The sequence below is a fragment of the Magallana gigas genome, chromosome 5 (genome assembly GCF_963853765.1).
Source record: "Magallana gigas chromosome 5, xbMagGiga1.1, whole genome shotgun sequence".
NCBI classification, from domain to species: domain Eukaryota; kingdom Metazoa; phylum Mollusca; class Bivalvia; order Ostreida; family Ostreidae; genus Magallana; species Magallana gigas.
In genome coordinates this window covers 43,101,194-43,121,783 of record NC_088857.1, presented here as the reverse complement: position 1 = coordinate 43,121,783, position 20,590 = coordinate 43,101,194, and the positions used below count along the sequence as shown (strand labels likewise).

The following is a 20,590-nucleotide window of genomic DNA, read 5'->3' as shown; positions in this document are numbered from 1 at the left end:
TCACGACAAACTTAGCGGCAATATGCCTTTCATAAGATGAAATCGAATGAGTTCGATGTCTGATATTTACAGCAGGTATTCTAAAATAAAAGTATGAATTACCTTTTGGTCAGTGTTTTCTTCTTTCGTGCTACTCACCATCAAAATTTCTCTTTCCGATCTCTTTGGAATATTACATTTAATCTCCCTGATTTCTGTATTTTCTGTTTTTCACAAATTCCATTATATCAATTACAAACTCCTTTATCGCCATTTTTTCGTGATCCTTTTGTTGTTCACCTCCATTTAATTTCAAATTGCTAGGTCAGCATGTGAAAAGATTTTTGATTAAATATTACTAGGGATTGTCGGGTTTATTAATGGATATTCTGATATATTACACTGTGACGACATAGAAACAAGCATTGTCAGTACTTTGATTGATTTGACACTTGAAATTCACAAATAGCGTATGTATAGGTAAAAAACCGAACTCATTTTCATTTGCTTTAGAAATCGACACCGTGTACTTTTAACTTCTTTAAAGTTCGTATCTAAACTGGTGTTCGAAAAGTACTTTATTTCATTTTTTTTTCAAATGGTACATGTAGTATGCCAACATAGATGGGGTGTGTTGTTTATTATTTAAGTTTAGAACTTTCATATTTCTCAAAGATAACTCCATGAATGCTCTATATTTTAATTAATTGATGTAAACAAAGAAAAAAGAATGGTAAACTTAAGTTAAAAACCAAGAAAAAATTAAAAACATCTATTTGAGTTAATATCAACAATTACATGTCTGTAAAAAAAATCATATTTTCGAGCATGAATTTCAGAAATAGAAATTAAAATGAAGAAGGTTTGCAAAAGTTTGTTGACTTGACACCCTCGTTGAAAGAAAAACAAAACAAAAAACCCCCCACAAAAAACCCACAACGAAGCGGATTTAAGATAGGATCTTGGATTGAAGTTAGCTTTTTGCACCTTGTTTAAAATTTTTTCTTAAAAATAACTCAATGATTTCATAAAGAGAAGATACTCTTTTCCTTTGTTTAAAATAGAACGTTGAAATAAAAACCATTATCATACGATAGGAAACAAAACTACACTACTTTCAAAGAAATCGCTAAAATTGTAAACATATTCATAACATGTTATTTTAGCCATGGCTATTTCTATATCATAACCTCATTATACGCTTCATTACGCGCATCATTACGCGCAGTTTTACCGCGGAGCTAGAGCACATCCTGTAAACACAAATGCTTTTGAAGTCTACAAAGAGTAAATCAGGTGATGGAAGGGCAGCAGATACAATATCATTACAGCATTAATAACTACCTGCCAGACAAAAGCCCAGCAAAAGTAAACTGATTATCAGAACATTTCAAATGACGTCAGCCTATGTTTTTCGAACCCAGGAAACAATTACACCTAAGTATTTTTCCGTAGCTTTTATAATTCTTGTGTAAATCAGTCTAATTTGTCAATGGGATATTCTTAATTTTCTAATTATATCATGAAAAATCAAACGCGGGGGAGCCACAATTATTCAAATAATTTCTCTTTGCCTATTAGATCTGTAATCTTATTATTTGTTCCTCGCGATAAATCTTTTCGAACGCTCTCACAATTTCTCAAGGATATCGGTGTCCCACGAGATCAATTATGTATGCGAGCTATTATTCAGACAAGCAAAATGTGTCGTCTCCTTCACGGTGGTACAAAAATCGGTTTAAGAGAAGTGATTTTTAAATTGTTATAGATGTAGTTTGTTGCTTAATTACAGTGATTACGTAGACGTGCAACAGAAAATATAATTACCCGCTTTATATAGCTTCTGGTGTAATACGAGCCTTAAAAAGAAAGGACATTGACCAAAAAAGTAACACAATATTTTGTAATGAACTAGTAAAAATAGAATAAAATCACTACACGTCAATATCTTAAGTAATTTAAGTAAATTAAAGTTATTTTTAGGGAAAGTACTTAGGTATTTGATTTTCTGATAAATACAAGTTTATTTGGTACATAACCGACTTTTTGTATAAAAAGAGGTTACAGAAAATGATCAGAACACAGAAAAACTTACATTTTAATGTCATTATGTCGTGTTTAGTGACACTTAAGTTCCATTGATCAAACTTTGGTGTGCCATGAAGATTGTTTGAAGATAATGCATCGTATAAACAAAAAGATTTGAATATATGCCTTATATAATTAATCAAATGGCAAGAAAGCATTTAAGTATGTTTGAATTCAACATTAAAAGAAAAGTATTTTATCGAATTTGAAAATGTCATCTTTGATTACTGCAATTATGAGCTAGTGAACAAAATGAACAAAGGTCATGAATACTAGTACCAGATTAAATATTGTAAACTTACAATGCCAATGACAAAGACTGGAGATGGATACACTTGTGTGTAAAACGCACATAGGCAATAAAAAGAATACTGGTCAGAGAAGAGTAAACAAAAGGCGTGTAAGAACTTTGTATAGATATATGAATAAACTTACTACGACAATACAGAAGGATCACTTGTAGAATAGTAAATCTATGTTAAATTGATCTACAAATCCAATATATAAGGAAAAATGAAAGTGTGTCCAATAAACCAAAACAACGAATAAAACTGGAAGATGGACATTATTTAACCTACCACAGCAAAAGTAACACATTTTTTTTGTAATGAACATGGAGAGGTATGTAAAACATACAAAGGGCATAATCAAGACCATAAGAAGTATATGATACATACATTACCAAAGGCAATTCTTCAAGAAAAGGCTGGAGAGAGGTATATACTTGTTAAATGTACAGAAACAAGACCAAAATATACCATTTCAAAGCAATGACATAGTATTTACGATCATGTAATGTACAAAGGATGTTAAGCTTTCTTTAGCAGTGCGGAAAGGTAAAGTTAGGTACATGTATATGTTTTACGAAAACATGCAACTACTTACAGGCAAATAAGACAATGCCTCATGCCGAATTTTTTGACAATAAATAAATGAAATAAACTGATGTTGACTAAACGTATGTCGCTTATTTGATGTCACGACAAAGAAAGCTTGACCAGCAAGTGTTTTTAAGCGTTTATTGCTTAAAATAAGCAATATTTGTATGCACATAGACACCTAGATGTGAACAAAGAAAGGATTTTAAGGCGGGATAATGCATTTGACTATCGTAAAATTGGACGATTTGTCATGGACAAATCCTAAGTTCTGGTAAAATAAACCTTATTTTAATTAAGCATTGAATCAATATTTTATTGAAAGATGTAGTCTCATAACAGCAGCGGTATGTGCAAAAATTGACAACGCGCGTTACTCAATTTGTATGCACACATTGCATTGCTGCAGTTATGAGACTGTATCTTTCAAAAAAACATGATTTAATGCTTATATATACATTTGTTTAACTTTTTGCCCTGTCTGCAAAAGCGATTTATACCTTAAAATTCCTATTTTATCCCAATGGTAAGTTAATTATGTTATCAATGGAAGAGCTACTGTAAAAGCTGCAAGCGTGAACTTTGATTTCCGCTTGTGACGTTGCAGTTTACAGCGTTCAACGTTTGGGACGTCATAATAAAACTCGCCATTGCAACCTTTGAGTACCCTGTGTGTTTTACAGTATTATAACTGCCGTAGCTTTCAATACACTTTACAAGCAAAAAAATATGGAATGTAAATATTGTTTCATATTTTTCATATCTGCACACCTATATGTACAACTGTACCTATACCAGATGCTAAACCCTGCTTTATCATATGTTTCATATAAAGCCACAGTCGGCGTTGAAAGATATAAAGGAATAACGTTTTTAATATCTACTCTATAACTACAATGCTGTGATTGTAGTTATGTGATGATCGAATGCAAGCATCCAAATTTAATGTTGATTAAAAGGTGAAGATAGACCATTTGAACCATAAAAGATGTGTGTAAATTTTAAACCGTTTTACGCTCTCTTATTAACGAAGTTGTGGTGACATTAAAACCTTCAGATATTGACGTGGTTAAAAGTACATTATATTCTAAACATAACCACTGTTCCATTTTACAAATTGCACAATATTGTACAATCAAATACATGTAAATATTTTTTAAAAGAGGTGTTATATACATTTAAAACTCAGTACTCAGTTTAAAGATAATTACTTGTAATGAACTTTGATATATATATATATATATATATATATATATATATATATATATATATATATATATATATATATAGCACTACCATAGTTACGTTCTCGGGTATGTGAATGTTGCATGTGACAACGAAAGTTAAAAATTGTTTTAGCTCTTAAAAACATATGTTTACGAAAGAATAGTCAATCTTTTTATTATCAAAGTATAACATCAAACAATTGTATTTGTTTTCTTCTGAGCTAAAAATCAGACATTTTGTTTTCATGTCGCTGATAAATGACTTACATTTGGGTCACATAGATAATAATTGTTAATTTACATATTTGGATGGGTCACACATATATATTGTTCATTTGTTCATTGTATCATATCTAATCTGATTAAAATAAGATCTGCTTGTTACATACATAAGGATCTATGTGACCCAAATGTAAATATTGCAGCGTTTCATTATGTTTTGTTTCATTGGCTAACAAACCATGCCAATGAAACAAAACATAATGAAACACTGCTCTATAATCATGCCAAGACCAAGTGTTACATTTGTGCATAGCTTAAAGGTAAGTTAACCAAAAGATCTCGGAATGTCATGAGAAAGGCTATTCCTCAGATAGTATAATTATACTCTATTGCTATTGGTGTATGACACCTTTAAAAAGAGACATTTAACGTAAATGGTTTTAGCTAAAAATGATAATAATAATAGTAAATGGAAAAACAGTTACCAATAGGTTATGAAGAATTTCCTAACAATATTGAATAACGTTGAATCGAATTTCCAATTTCAAAAAAAAAATATGGATTGGAAAAAGGGAAATAATTCTAAACAGGAAAATTACTTTGTTTCATTATCTTCTGTGGTAAAAATTGTTTTTCTTCAATAAATAAAATTCCTTTTGATAATCTTATGGCATTTACTTTATCTTTATTCGTTATGAATATTGATTCTTCCTTTAGAATAGTTTTATTTTTTTTTAAAAAATATTCAATTCTAACGGAAACTACCTCCTAATGGAGTGAAATATTAACTAACTTTTATCAGTAATTTGAATTAAACAGTATTGACTAATGCCCAGGTTAAGCTCAATAAAGATTTTTTATTCACATAAGCAAAAAGCGACGTTTGTGAGTATGGCCTTAAGCGGCAATTGCAAAGATGAGGTCAATGAATGATGTACAACCACAACACAAATCAGCTTAAAATACACAATGAATACTGTCTAGATTAGTCACTATCGCCCACAAAAAAAATCAGAATGTGACATTGTATTTTTAGTAATTTATAAAAACAGTTATTAACGTGTGAAAACAGTGGTTCAAAATAGGTTACAAAGCGTAAATAGTGATCCACATGAACACGATTCAGTCGTAATTTCTCAAGAAAAATTAATCAAATGTAGCACTGCAAATTGAATGGGTTTCTGGTCTCAATTGTGACGATTTAACGTTTCAAATGAAAACAGGGTATTGCAAAAAATTAGATAGACCAATGAATGCCCCAAACAATGTGAATATTGTCACAGTGTTTATTTCAAGTGTTTCTCTGAATTGAACCTGATAAAGAATTGTTGTCTTTCCTTGTCAGAAGTTTATTTAATGAGACTAAAAGTGAATCATTATCAAAACAACATATACTGAAATAATTCAAAGTATTTAAGTATAACAGGCCTACAGAAAAACTTAACTCTTTCAAAAAATATATATAATTAAAAATATATCTTTATGTTTTAAAATGTAAATTTTCATCCTTAGAAAAGTTTATACAAATGTATCATGGCAAATAAACTAAACATGTATTCTATGTGGGAAATATTTTATATGTAACATTTTTTTCTTTTTTTTTTGTTTTGTTTTTTTTAATGTAGGTTGCATATAAATATGTTTAAATTGCACGTTGTTATATCACTATATAGAGAAAATAAAGAATAATTGATTTATAGTTTCAATAAAAGCAAAATCTTAATCTGTAAGGTAAGTAGTTATTCATGAAATATTTACGGATTGTTCTTATGCAAAGAACAATAACTCAGAACGAAATCTTTATTTTGATAGATTGGAACCTAATATACTGATGTTTTCCTTGAAATAAGATTTTTGGCATTTTAACCAATTGTAATGGACCAGGCCAGGCTGCTTCATGCAATATTCTTACTTTCCCTCTGGTTGACTTATTCTTATATCAAAATCATGACATTCAAAGTCAAAGTTTCTAGTTGGAACTAGAAAATATCTTTATTGTAAGAAATCTGCAAAACGTTGTCTTTTTTTGTTTCTTGTACATCTGAGAACATCTGAATTATATGATGATTAGAATTGGTTTCGCCAACTTCCTTTTTCCACAAAATGTGTAAATCAAATCAGAGTACTTTAATATGTATTTAAGTTATATTACCCTTTTTCACATCAACGGTAGGAGTGCTTACTCATCTTTGCTTTAGATACATGTATCCACTTTAAGAACGATGCAATCTAATCCAATGAAAACTTATGTTCTATATACGTTGTCATGACTCTAATTTCTCGGAATTTACTGAACCTTGTTTTGTTTTGTGTATTATATGTATCGTAGTAATACAAAATAAAGACACGGTAGGATTGTACTTGTGGAAAACAAAAACTATGCAAGTGAAACAAACCTCTATATTGCAATTTGCAAATAAGCAAAATGACGTCATTACGATATTCATTGTACATTTGAAAACTACGCGGGTAGGTTAAGGCAACTCCGAGTTTAATGACCGTCAAAATTATGATCAATTTAAAAAATGTTTATTTTTATGAAAACAGCGCGGGATATTAATACCAAGTGAAAGAGTTCACCAAGATATTATTTTTCTACTTCGGAGTCGACTCAATCTTTGAAGCTTCCGTGCCATGGTATCACGTGACAGTTAAAGATAGATCACTTTTTTACCTTAACAAAAAATCAAAAAGTGTAACACTACCCCGAAGTTCATTTGTATGTTTGCTACAATAATTCGATTTGCAATTAGTTCATGTTTATTAGTATTACTGCTAGAATCCTATTGTACATCGCATAAAATAAATATTGTAAATATTTATCGGAAACCCTCTCAACTTCTAAAATTTCATTTCATACTACGTATTTTTCGTTTAAAACAACAAAGCACAGGATTCTAGCAGCACTTTTCAGTTAGTTTAGGTCATATTCCGTTGATATTTACCAAAATCATCTTTCTTAATATCCGGGGTAGTGTTACACTTTTGCCATTTTTTGTACACACTGACAGAGGAAAGGCTGGTCAAGCCATATAAATGTCGATCCGCTTACCTTATAACACTCGCTGATTAAACAAAATACCCATGCCTGTATTATCCTGATTATATTCTAACTGACACTCATCTAAATCTTAGGTATCTGTATTAAATAAGTCTTATTTCGGCATTGTTTACACTGCATTCCGATAATTTGTCTCCCGACATGATCTTCTCTTTTCAACATGCTTGTGACGTCATCAATGATAATTATACATAATAGAGAGAAATCGAAGATATATTCAGTTAGAAGAGTTTCTAGTGATATTTTATGTCTGTAGTTTTTATAATTTAAACCAGAGTTAAAGTTAAAATCGACATGTTTCTGAGTAAAATATGACATCATGCTGCTTATTGTGACGTCATATCGATCAGAGGAATTTGATCGCTGTGAGTTGCCTTATCATACCCGCGTAAAAAGCGAATTGAAGACACTTTCTTAAATGAATTATTTGCAAAGAAAATGTTGTTCATGAAAAATGACAATAACAAACCGCCAACAATATAAAAAATCCATAAAGCAGAATACAAATTCAAAGCAGAGCGACACGGACCTCTAAAATGTGATCATGTGCCTAGGAGGAGTAATATAAGCATCCCCTGCCGATCGGTCCCACCCGCCGTATGCTCATTGTCAAGGTTTGTTTTGATTTACCATAAAAGTAAAGGTTCACTATTGATAAAGCATGCACAAGAGGTAAATAAAGTTACAACACATTAAAATCACAAGTTTTCAGCATTTTACTGTACATCTTTAATAGATAATTTTAGAATCACAATTCATCATAACATTTAAGCGGCTTGGTCCGATTAAATATGAAAAATTATGTACGCTTATGAAAGATGGTTTTGCTTAGCATTTTCTGTATTTACTGGTATTGCAGTACTTTTCCCTAGTCAATTAAGCCATATTTCTATAAGAATATGATGTACACAATTTGTTTAAACCCCAAACTTTACATAAAAGGGTACTGCTTTATATCGGCCCATATTAAGATTCTCCCCCAACGTCGAAGAGGCTATAATTGTATTATGACTATGACATTCGTTATAGATATAAGATAAGACAAGTTGCTGTCCTTTAAAAAAGGACTACAATACGTGGACCATTTGCATGTGTTTCCAACGAAAACGTGAAAGCCTTAAGATTATCAGAGATTCCACCGACTCTAGCCCTCTGCTTTTAACCACTAAATTTGTACGTTGTATTACGTATACATGTATGTATATCCCTGACTTTTTATCTCAGAATTTAAAGGATTCATACTTCTGAAATAATTATGATATATCTATGAATGAAGTTTGCAAGTATAATATCAGGCATTCGGTGAATTCTACTATTTGCGCACACATTACGATTCGCACAACTTTGTTAACTATGCAGTGACAGCTTTGTGTAGATTAAAAATTTCATATTTTGATGCATTTTTCTTGCGATTTAAACTTTTATAGTGCCATAATTATTCAATCATACTTAAATGCTTAAAAAAATCTAATCGGGAAGTTCTCTAGCCTCGCCTACTATAAATGTAAAGTTAAGTTACATGTGTATTCGGAAAACAACAAAACATTGCAAATTATGCTACTTGATGCATGTTGTAGTTTCGGCTTAACATTAATTTATTTCATAATACTGACAGTTCATATCACATGCCGATCATTTCTTTGAAAGGAATACTGTGTTTCTGTACTGTTTACCGACAACTTTACAATTACAGCGCCTTTGAACTTATGTGTGCATATGGCACGGAATCCCGATCCCGATTCAGATAAACGTCTGCTAGCCTGGTTCCCTGAGCTACCCATTACGCACAGGAACCAGGCTAGCTCATGTGCAGGCTGAATTTTCCCCATAGCACCCGGTTTAACCTCGCTTATATATTTTCTGCGTGGACCTCAGGGTCCACACAATAACTGCAGCATAACATAACTGCAACGGTGTGTGCAAACAAATTGTCATAACGCGCTAGGGTGCGTTATTCAATTTGTATGCACACACCGTTGAAGTTATGAGACCACATCTTTCAAAAAATAATGATTCAATGCTAAAGTAAACGGGATAACCTGATTTGAAGTATGCATGATACACGTACAACAAAATAGCTGGAAAAACGGCAAGAGAGACAGAATCTTAGTTTAATCTATACAGCTACACACAATATAAATATTTTGTACGTGTTTTTTTGTATCGCATGTGTAGCTTTAAAGGCGATATTTTGTGAGACTACACCGTATAAATAAACCGTAGCATTAAATAACACCATTTTGTCATTCAAATTTACAATTGTAGCATTGCACTGCAACAACGTAACATAGATGCTCGGTGAAGAGAAGTTCAACTGTTCCACATATCATATGACTGTCATGGCAAAATCACCAGTTTTACTTCGATTGATTTTCATATGAGACTTAATTTTTTGTTATGTTTTTGCAAGTATCACTTGTAGAGTCACACCACTTTTTTGTATCATCCCAAACGAGATTACTGTTTGCATCGTCTGAACAGTTTCTTGGCCATAAGTGACGATTTGCGCAAGTGACGTAACTCTTACAAGTCAAACAGGAGTGGTAGTCCCCATTACAAATGTTATAGCACTGATCTACACAGCCATAAGTTGTACTATTGTAGCAAGGTCCTACAGAATCTGTTCCAGATCCAACACCTGCGTTTTCTAAAAAAAATTCATCAGTACAACTGAGTAAAAATGAACGCTGAAATAAAACAAGGAATCTCTCTCTCTCTCTCTCTCTCTCCCTCTCTCTCTGAGAGTAATTATTATAAACATACTTGGCGTGGTGGTTTCTTCAGAAAGTGTTTTTAAAAGCTCCATCGACTTTTTAATTGAATCTAATATGCTAGTGAGCATCTTGTTGATTTCGTTGTTACCTGCAGAAAAAATTCTAATTATGAACAGTGGATGTGACATTAAAATTTGAGTACAATTTGAGTTGTTTTTTTTAAATTCCCTTTAACCATGCTTTTGGATTAGAATTGAGATTAGACGTCTAAAATTCGGTTTAAATTCACCGTTATATATATATATATATATATATATATATATATATATATATATAAGAAAACGATTCATCAAGTTTTTGAGCGTTTATTTTCAAAATACGATATCATTGTTTAATTTTTTTATAGGCTAACAAAGGGTATTAAAACATGTATACTGTTGAATGTAGTAATTTTATTTTTTAATGAATGGAGGGAGGGGTGTTTTTTTAAAGATCGAAAGTTCTGATTTATATTTATGAATTTTGAGGCAGGTTTTAAAAGTTTAGATTGGTGTTAGTTTATTTCTTAAAGCCCATTACGAGTCGTTAAAGTTATTTACCGTGTTGTTTCTATTATTGGCGCTATCACAGTAAGCGCCAAATATAAGCCGCTGCCTTTCACGGCGAAAGTCATACCTAGGTGAACGCATTCTTTACATGGTCATGTTACACATTAATGAGTTAATTTTTTGAAATTTTATGCACTTTTTCCAAGCCAAGAAGAAGGAAACATCAAATATGAAAGCCAAATAATTACAAACAAACAGAAAATGCGCATAAAAAATCAGATTATAGGTTAAAATAAGGCAATGGTGTAAGTGTAAGGTGTTACCATCGGATATAAAGAAATCGAAGGGATTTTTTAGCCGTGCTTTGGCGCCTATTTATCAGTCGTATTTAGCTTTGATGAAAACAAAAATTAGAATACCCCCCAAAAAATATTATTTAAACCTTCTTTGTCACAACAAAATTTTGATATTGTCTGGTTTTGTTTATATATTTTATCGCTGTACAAGATTCTGATGTTCATCAGCCAAAATCCATTTTAGTTTTACGTACAATTTTAGAACAATATCTATAACGTCAACATGATTCATCTTCACATGTTTCATTCTGTATAAATATTGTAGGAGGAGTAAAGTTAACGCGCTATATTACCTGCAAGTGCTTCCATACTATTAACACTCGGGTTTGGCTGGCTATTCTGGTTATTAACAGTGATCATCGCTACGACAGCCGAGACACCGAGAAATATAAGTATCCAAAGAACGTACTTGCAAATTTTCTTCATAGAACAAAGTCTCTATTTTGAAAAGGAAAGAAAATAAAGTTTTAATTGTATCTATCACCTTTTTAACCATTAAGGTTCTAAAATACATATTTTTAAAAGAACTTTTCTATAAACGAGAAAAAAACATTACTTTCGATTTTGACTTGTAATCCTCCGAGTCTCCAGAATACCGGCTAGTGTCATCTGTCTGACCCGAGAAAGGTGTAGGTGGTAACTGTATGAATGCAAACATTCACAAAAACATGAAAGCTGTCGATATCTTAATGCATTTTGTCTACGACTGTAGAGTACATTTTTTTTTATTCATTTATATCTTTATTTTTTTTTTTACATACCTGGTATCTAATATCATTTTCCCTGAATGATCATCGGTCATGTTATATTTAAGTTTATATTTAGATACATCCTTTATCAACCAAAAAGAACTAAAAAGAACATTTTATGCTTATTTAAAACCCTTTTGAATTTTTAAAAAAAAAATCTACAGAAAGACAATTTAGGCTAAAGATTAAACAAAACTTAAATAATTATTAAGAAAATTTAACAAATGGTAATCTAAAACTAAGTTTTCATTAAACATAAGTTAAATAAGCTACAGTGTATCTAGATGATAACTAAATAAATAAAATATGTAAGTTGATTGTCCAATGTAGACTTACTCGTATTATTATTAAATCATGGATTGAAAAAAATCGATTCAAAGTTTTTACTTGATAAATGTTGTCAATTTAAACTAAATGATTTATAATCTTTAAGGATAAAGAAAGTCGTCTCCCTATTTCAGGCAAGTTGAATCGAAAAGAGGCCAATTTTTAAAAGCAGTCATTTTTTTTAACCTAAATGATATCCCCGAGCAAGCGCAGTAGTTACCACTTTATACATTAGTATGATACGATGCTTCATGTATATGCCTTTTATTCTTTTTGCTGCATCTGACTGGAATAAATTACAAACTGTTTTATTTTATTTCACACCAATGAGTGGGTGTATAGTGCGTCGTTTTTCTTATCTGAATTTTGTTTTTTTGGTCAAATTCACTATTATCACTGTTTCAAATAGAAACTTTAAATAAAAGACTACCCCTTCACCCAATTCAACTTCCTCGTTTTATGCATACATCATCTCTTCATACAGAAGAAGAGTTGTTATCACAATATGTTAATTGTTCACAAAATAATGTATAAGGTTCTACCAATCTGCAGTATAATGCAAATGTTAGTAATCGCTAGTACATGTATATACATATTTATTGCATTATTAAACCTAAGTCGGCAGATCCAAGGTAACGGCTCGATGATTAACTTGCTTTACAATTTTCCAACAGTACGTTTATTAGTCAACCATTGTCGATGGTTACCCCATTCTGGAAATTTCATTAAAACTAAAATTGCACATTCAAGAAACAAATTGGCTCATTTTACTTATTAAATATTTGTCATATTTTAATTGCTATATATATCCTAAATAAGTCCCTAGTAAACATATTCACTATTTTTGTATTTATTCATATAATATGTTGTATACATATGTTTTGATGCAAATTCCAACTGACTTGGATCCGCCAAAGCATTTCTACCATTTTACTCTCATTTGTGCTATTTCGGATCGGTTTATCAAAATAAAGTAGGTTTTAAATTTATTTCTCAATAATTACTTATCAAGTGAGAAGCATTTATAGTTTGCGGACATCAACTCACTATACTAAAGATGTAAGCAGTTATAGTTCCTCCTCCCTCCAACGGTTTGATATTTTAAATCTTAAGGCATTTTTTTTTTATTTGTGCATTCGATTACCACTATGCAACGCTACAACCCCTACCTATGGATTAGGATTTACAGGATGGGGAATTTGCTTTCGGAAATTTAGCTTGTCAGAATTTTGGATTTTTAAAACCGATGCTTTGTGCCTATATTTTTTATATGCCAAGTAAAAACATCGTTAATTATTATGCATCATACATGTATCATAAGTGAAAAAGACCTTACCTTAACTTCTCGTGATGCCTTTTGAACACTCCCTACAAAAACGTATGAAGTATTCTACAAGGAAAAAATAACATGTAATTACAAAATATTTCATCAATTGTGAGCACTTATAAGTAGTATTAGTGTAATATACAAAATTTACCGATTTCTTTGTTGTTACGGAAGGTTTGTAATGATTTGATAACCTAGAATCTTCGTTTTCTAGAATATCCTGGAAAAATGAAAATTTAAGTATTTACAATATTTATGATATTTTCGTTGATAAAAATATGATAATAAATCACATTAAATTACATTTAATTTGTTCTTATGTTATTTTTTGTTTTGTATTCTATATGTTGAATACATTGCAATTTTTAAGTTAATGATCCGATCAACAAAATGTTGCAATATCTGACATACTGTAATTTAATCACTTTTAAAGATATTACAACATCTTTGATATGCTTTACTTTGTTTTGTAACAATTATTCAATTTAATGAATATATTTTAAGGAGAGATTTCTCTTAAAACCATTTGCATCAAAACACTTCAATTTTTATCGGTGCTAAAGACCAATGAACATCGATGTGATTAATTTGCAATATCATACAGAATAAGATCAACAGGTCGAGACCATTATATTTTGTGACGTCGGCATAAATTTGCATTACATCTGTTTACTTTTATCGACAAACCAATCAAGTGAATGAGTTGCAAGGCATTGTGGGCTACTAGAAGTTTCAGTGTATACAAAGCGTATTGAAAATATATACCATTTTTAATTGTCCTTTGGAAACTCATTTTGAATGATTTTTCAGAATTTATGAAATTAATATGGACAATTATGTCTGAACTTCAATTTCTACGCTCACATTTAAAAAATATTGCATATGAGAACTTATATCAAACTATTTAAATACCCCATTGTCAATGTTCAAAAGAGAGGTACGTCCTATAGAATTAGAAGCAGTAAGTACCGTTTTTTTCACGTGATATCCCATATCTAAGACAACATTACTAGAATCCGCGTTGATATTTTCTTCAGGGACATTCATCAGAATGCTTAACGGGCAAAATACTTTATGCTGCACAGCTTGCGCTTCTGCATTTGTATATATGTGCATTTCTACTACCGTGGCTATTCACGTATGTTAAAAATGTAACGTTACCTGTATTTATTTCTAGAACACAATGATAAAGTCACGAATACACAACTGTGCAGTTTTTTCTTATCAAAACCTGTTTGTACTTGTATGCGTATGTTTGTCAGTCGTTTGATACTGATCATTTTTGAAGCAACAATTGATCAACTAAAACAACAGTATTTTTCAATATGAGCATGGAACAAAGTTAATGGTACGTAATCTTTCCTTTTTTACCTTTTAAAGTAAAAATCAAGATGTACAAACATTCCGGCAAGCAATTAAATATCGTGAATAAAACAGACAAAAACCACGTGCGTCTGTTGAATCGTAAACACGTTGTAGACCGTCATCCATTGCAACTCATTCACTGCATTGGAGAATCTGTTTGACGAAAATACTGTCACGTGTTAAATAATGCTATCCATATAAGGTAGTGTACCCGACCTGATCAAGTATTTATAGCTACTAGTTATATGCATAATAAACCTACATGTACGAAATCTATGAATAGGTGAACTGAATGCAAAAGAAATCAAAATGATTGTCAAATCCTACAACTCTAATACATAATCCATATTTTGCTAGATATAAAAGTATATAATGACATGTAATCTACCGTGATAAGCAAAAAAAATACATTTAATGTAATAGTAGTTATTAAGTATTTTGAAACCCTGTCCTTGTTTACAATATAACACGTATACTTGTTTCATATTTATGCATGTAAATTAGGATATAATAAATATAAATGACATGTTCGTACTTGTTTTTTTAATCAACATAACATTATAAGCTTTAAGAATCATGTATACTACCTACCCATGCATTATCATACTGTAACCGCCTTCTTTCTATATCAGAATGTGACTGCAATATTTAACACAAAATTATAGCATTATTATATATCTAACACGCCAATACAATAACACACCATAGCGTATGAATTGTTGATTTCTAAGAAACACTACATAAAATACTCTTATTCTCTATAAACTGTTATTGTGTTTAAAGACCGTTATATTTAAATATTAAACATATTTTTCAAATACAGTCGGACCTCAATTATACGGACCCCAGATATCCGGGCGATTTAGTTTACGGACGATTTTATTTGGATCTTTATACGCTATTTTGTCTCATTTATCCGAAATTCCGCGTTCCGGATCTGGGCGGCCTGTTTTTACCACAAAACACAGTTCAACTATCTATTTTGCTTTATTAAACCGGACGGTAAATTTTGACGATACCCCACTCAAAACTACAGAAAGTTTACGTCTGTCACTTGAGTTTCACACCTTTTTTGAGGTGTTAGTCCCTAACGAATGGCATGTATAATCACTCTAAAGTACCAAATCACTTTCAAACTCGACAGTGCTTATAGTTAGACAGGATTAGTCACGCATCACTGCACGTTGCTTGGGTATCTTTACCTGCACACTTGTCAAGTGTCATCGCTTTTTAAAACATCTTTTTATTTTGAAAGAAGAATGTGCAAAATTGATTTTAAAAAATTGGAAAGTTTTACATAATATCTTTGTGTTTAATCTATTTAAAGAAGGTATCTAAAACGAATTGTCTCATGAATGTCTTGTTAGATTAAGTCAAAACCGGAAGTAGACTAGGAAAACAAAATGAAAGCATGTTAACTTATCGTAAGTGCAACGGGGGATCTTGCAATTTTTCAGCTGGTAACAAACAATGTTATTAATCAAATAAACGTTTTTGAAGAATAAAAATAAATTTAAAAAATAAATCATCAATTATTGTGGAAATTGGCATGTCGTGAAATGTAAAGCAAATTAAATGTAATGTAAAGAAGCATCTTATTATAGTCCGGTTAATTTTTTTTTTTTTTTTTTTTACGAAATAACGATATAAAGCGGTGTTCCATAGTTTTATTAAAATGCGAGTTTCAACAGATAACTTTAGGCAAAGAAAACAGTATTAACACTCATTATAAACAAATACTGTAGAAGTACTTTTGTCCGCGTGGTATTTATTTACGCTATGAACGCGGGCACAAATTTTCCGCGGAATTTTTTCTCAGTGTACTTAAAGTGCATTTTGGAATTGCATTACATGAATAAGGATACTAGTAATCGGAAGTTACTACATTATAGAACACTTGCATATACATGTACCCAATGTATATCGTTTTTATCTATGCAAACTGTCAAACAAATTTGTATTGAGAATTCACATAATAAATAATTTAATCTCCTAAAGATTTGAATTTTCTTTAAATTTACTTACATGAAATTTAAACTTCTCCAAGCTTGAGATAACGGCACGTGTCAGACGACAAATAGCCCCAAGCGGGTCTGTCTTTCAATGACCCAATTAACTACACGCCAAGACCCGTGTTTTTACTGCAATTTTTAGACCCCTTTGTGCTCTGATTTTTAATTGATTAAACTGATCAACTCATAATTCAAACGACATGAGAACCCATAAATTGACAGTTGATAAAGATTAAATGGTGTTTCAGACGATTTTAGCCAGCGTCGTAACATCTTAACGGCTGACTAATGACAACCGACCAGTGCACAACCGATAATTACTGTTCACTGTGAACAGTTCTTACAATTTAAGTCCAAAGTTTGACAAATTCTAGGTAATGAAAATCGCTCAGAACTATATTTAATAATAGTTATTCAAATGATTTTTTTTTCGTTCAAAGAATCCGCGTAAATTTTTACCCGCGGATTAAATTGATATTGTGATTCCGCGGAATTATGACCCTGTGGAAAAAAATACGTCTACAGTACTCAGTCATTTGTGACAATAATATAAACATTTTAGATATCCGGACGCTTCACCTATCCGGACGATTTGACTTGGGAACGAAAGCGTCCGGATAACTGAGGTCCCACTGTATATGTCTGAAGATATTACAGAGTTTGATATTTTTAAAAAACGACATTGTTATCTATACATTACATTGGTACTTGTACCATGTTTAATTTAAGATTACTTACCAAAATATGTTCTTGTATCTGAGATAAGGATACTAATGGTGTTACCTTGAAGCAGTTTGAAAATAAACATTCACTTTGCAATTTGATAAAATAGTTGAATGATATTAAAAGTTTTCGATATTTAAAGAACCTTCTTTTCAAGTTTATTTTTAACAAATACATGTACATGTATAATAAACTTCACTGTAAACGACCAACTATACTCACTGGTTGTGAATTAAAAGTACTGTTGTGCTACAATGCAAAATAACGCGATTGAATTTCAAAAATTAAAACAGGAATAAGTTTGTAAGTTAATTCTTTGTTAAATTAAAGTTTAAATTAAATTTTCATTAAAATGGAATCTTACCAAACGCTTTCCATGAGGGACAAAACAGCTTGACTGTCCTATGGATTCTTTAAGCTATAATTATTACAAAATATTGTAAAACGTTTAAATTTATTTAGTTTTAAAATTTTTAATTTTTAAAATTAAATTTAAAAACGAAATAAGTTTCTTTAAATTATTTATTGAACGGTACCAAAAATTGAAATAGATTTTTTTTTCGACAAGTTAATATACTGTGTAATCAAATGACCCAAAATATATTTCCAAATGACTCTAATGAGAAAAAATATAATGCTTTTGGTGGAATTTAATAATATTCCTAATAATGCACAAACAAGGTAAATTTATGCATGAAAAATTAATCAATTAATGGGGTTTAAAATTTTAAGTCCTACCTGAACACCACTGTCTTGCATTTTCTGAACATGACCATACCAAGCATCCTACAGCGATAAAAAGCTTATGACAAAAACTGTTTTATAAAAAAAACAAAATGATAAATATTCTGAGCTACCATCCCATGCAGTTGAATGTTTTTAAAAAAAATGTTTAAAGTAAAATATAATATTATATTATTATAACATATATTTTTATACTAAAAAGTACCGATTTCTGCATTCGCTCAGGGTTGTCACATTCATTGGAATTTTCAGAAACATTCGCAATCGTTTCATGTACATTCTGTCAATATGAAAGCAAACACTATTGTAAATATCTTCAGGATAATATTACATGTTAGCCTTTTACAAAGCACCATCTAGAGTACCGATCAGACCCAACCTAACACCAGAGTTAACCCCAACTAAACCCAGGTTCACTTTTGGGGTTTACTTTGGGTTTACTCTGGGTTTACTTTTTGAAAATTTGGGTCCACTCGGGATTTACTTTGGGTTTACTCGGGGTTAACTTTGGATTTACTTGGAAATTGCTTTTGAGGTCAACTGTACGCACTGAAGTGTGAAGCAGACCCGTCTTTTATCTTAACAACCTACTGCCTGTTATTCCTGCCCCTTGTTTATTCCAAATACACATGTACAGTTAGCGTCTGTTTTCAGGGGTATACTTCTGACTGGGTTTTATCTTTGTGTCCACTCTGGGTTTTCTTTGGGTTTACTCTGGGTCCACTCTAGTAAACCCGGAGTAAACTCAGAAAGTAAACCCAGGGTTTAGTTGGTGTTTACTTTCTGTTAGGTTGCAATTGGGTCTGATCGGTACTGTACAAAGTGTGAAATAATTTCCATAAAAATATATTATTATGTATCTGTCCAATCAATAGCTATTAGTGAAATAATCTTTCACTAATAAGTTCTTTCTTAACTTTGCATTATAAGAAATGAAAATGAAACAAAAACACCAACAATTCTTAGGCAATTAATAAAATGTTTTCCTAAGATTTTGTTGGATATACATGTATCTAGGAATGTAAAACAAAGGATCGACGGAAAAGCCGAACTTTAACTGTTGATTTATCCTCTCCTGTGCGTTTGTAAAGGAATTTTGTTTTGGATTTTGGCGAGTGTAATGTTAGTGATGCCATTGAAAAGCAACAGATCAAACGATACACTTTGTTTAAAAACATTTCTGAGAGTACAATCAGCATAATGAAATAAAGAAACAGTTTCGTCCATCACTAAGGACTGTTCTTTAACACATAGTGTCAAAAAATTATGTTTATATATTGCAGTTATTCTGTAATAAAAACAAGAAGTCAAATGTTTTATTTATATTTCAATAAATTCATCGGTGAAACATTAATAAGTAACGTTGTAGTCACGTTGTTAAAACTTCAAACATTCGATATGTTTGATGACGTACATTGTTTGGGCACAATCCGTGTTAGCATTATAAAGATAATGTAATAAAATATCGATAACTTAAATTTTACACTAATTCTAAATATTGGAAATATAAGTAATACCATTTTAAAACATTTACAGTCGATACGTGAATCTATGATAAAGGCATTTGGGATTCATTGGATTAATCATCTGACCGACTGTAATGATCACCAAATAAAAGCTAAAGAATGGTTCTTTATTCCTTAATAAAGAATTTGATATTCATGAAAAGAAATTGTTGTACATACTCCTACCCTTTGTTTCATATTCTTGTTAGCCTACTCCCAAACTATAACAGTAAAGATCTCAAAAAATCGATCAACACTAATTTTTGCCAATTTTATTCAAACATTAAATTTTTATAATTTTTATCATTTCAAATACCATACAGTTTTTTAAAAACATTTTTTCATTCGATTCTTCAATGAAATAAATTTTGACAGTTTTAGTTAAGTAAATTGAATAAACACTTACCCCGAATGCAACATAATGCAGAATTCAATAGTCAAGCAATTTTTTTCCTACATACAATCAACAATCTGAAATGCAGCCGATTGTGATTAACTCAGTGGCTTTAGAAAAAGAAAGTCTTACCATGTTGTATGGTTCCCTTAAAGTGTGTTGATTCCATCGACACGACATTTAAATACATCTTGAGAGATATTTTTAGCTGTTTACTTTTTGTACCATAACTACGTTTGTTGTGTCTTGTTGTTAGCTTTTTAAATTTGACATAATTCTTAGCTGGGTTAAAAAAACTCAGTCTGTATTAATTTAATCAATTATGTCTGTCTGTCTGTCCTTCCGACCGTCTGTTTGTCTGTCTTTGGTCAC

General features: G+C 31.0%; 1 protein-coding gene across 4 annotated transcripts; it reads right to left on the bottom strand.

Moving 5' to 3' along the window:
• Window positions 1-8,156: 8,156 nt before the first annotated feature.
• LOC105322990 (uncharacterized) lies at window positions 8,157-20,590 on the bottom strand. 4 transcript variants are annotated; one of them, XM_034449290.2, is made up of 13 exons: window positions 20,351-20,581; window positions 18,525-18,599; window positions 18,314-18,361; window positions 17,940-17,993; window positions 17,798-17,824; window positions 17,591-17,635; window positions 15,432-15,479; window positions 13,627-13,695; window positions 13,485-13,538; window positions 11,629-11,712; window positions 11,366-11,510; window positions 10,218-10,316; window positions 8,157-10,101 (listed from the first exon to the last, which is right to left on the bottom strand). In XM_034449290.2, exons 1-13 carry the CDS (start codon window positions 20,396-20,398, stop codon window positions 9,839-9,841), a joined length of 1,059 nt encoding a protein of 352 aa, XP_034305181.2. In that variant the 5' UTR covers window positions 20,399-20,581; the 3' UTR covers window positions 8,157-9,838. The 4 variants fall into 4 exon arrangements, with proteins under 4 accessions (XP_034305181.2, XP_034305198.2, XP_034305188.2 ...); XM_034449307.2 differs by lacking the exon at window positions 20,351-20,581 and adding an exon at window positions 20,231-20,350; XM_034449297.2 differs by lacking the exon at window positions 13,627-13,695 and having other exon boundaries at window positions 20,351-20,590.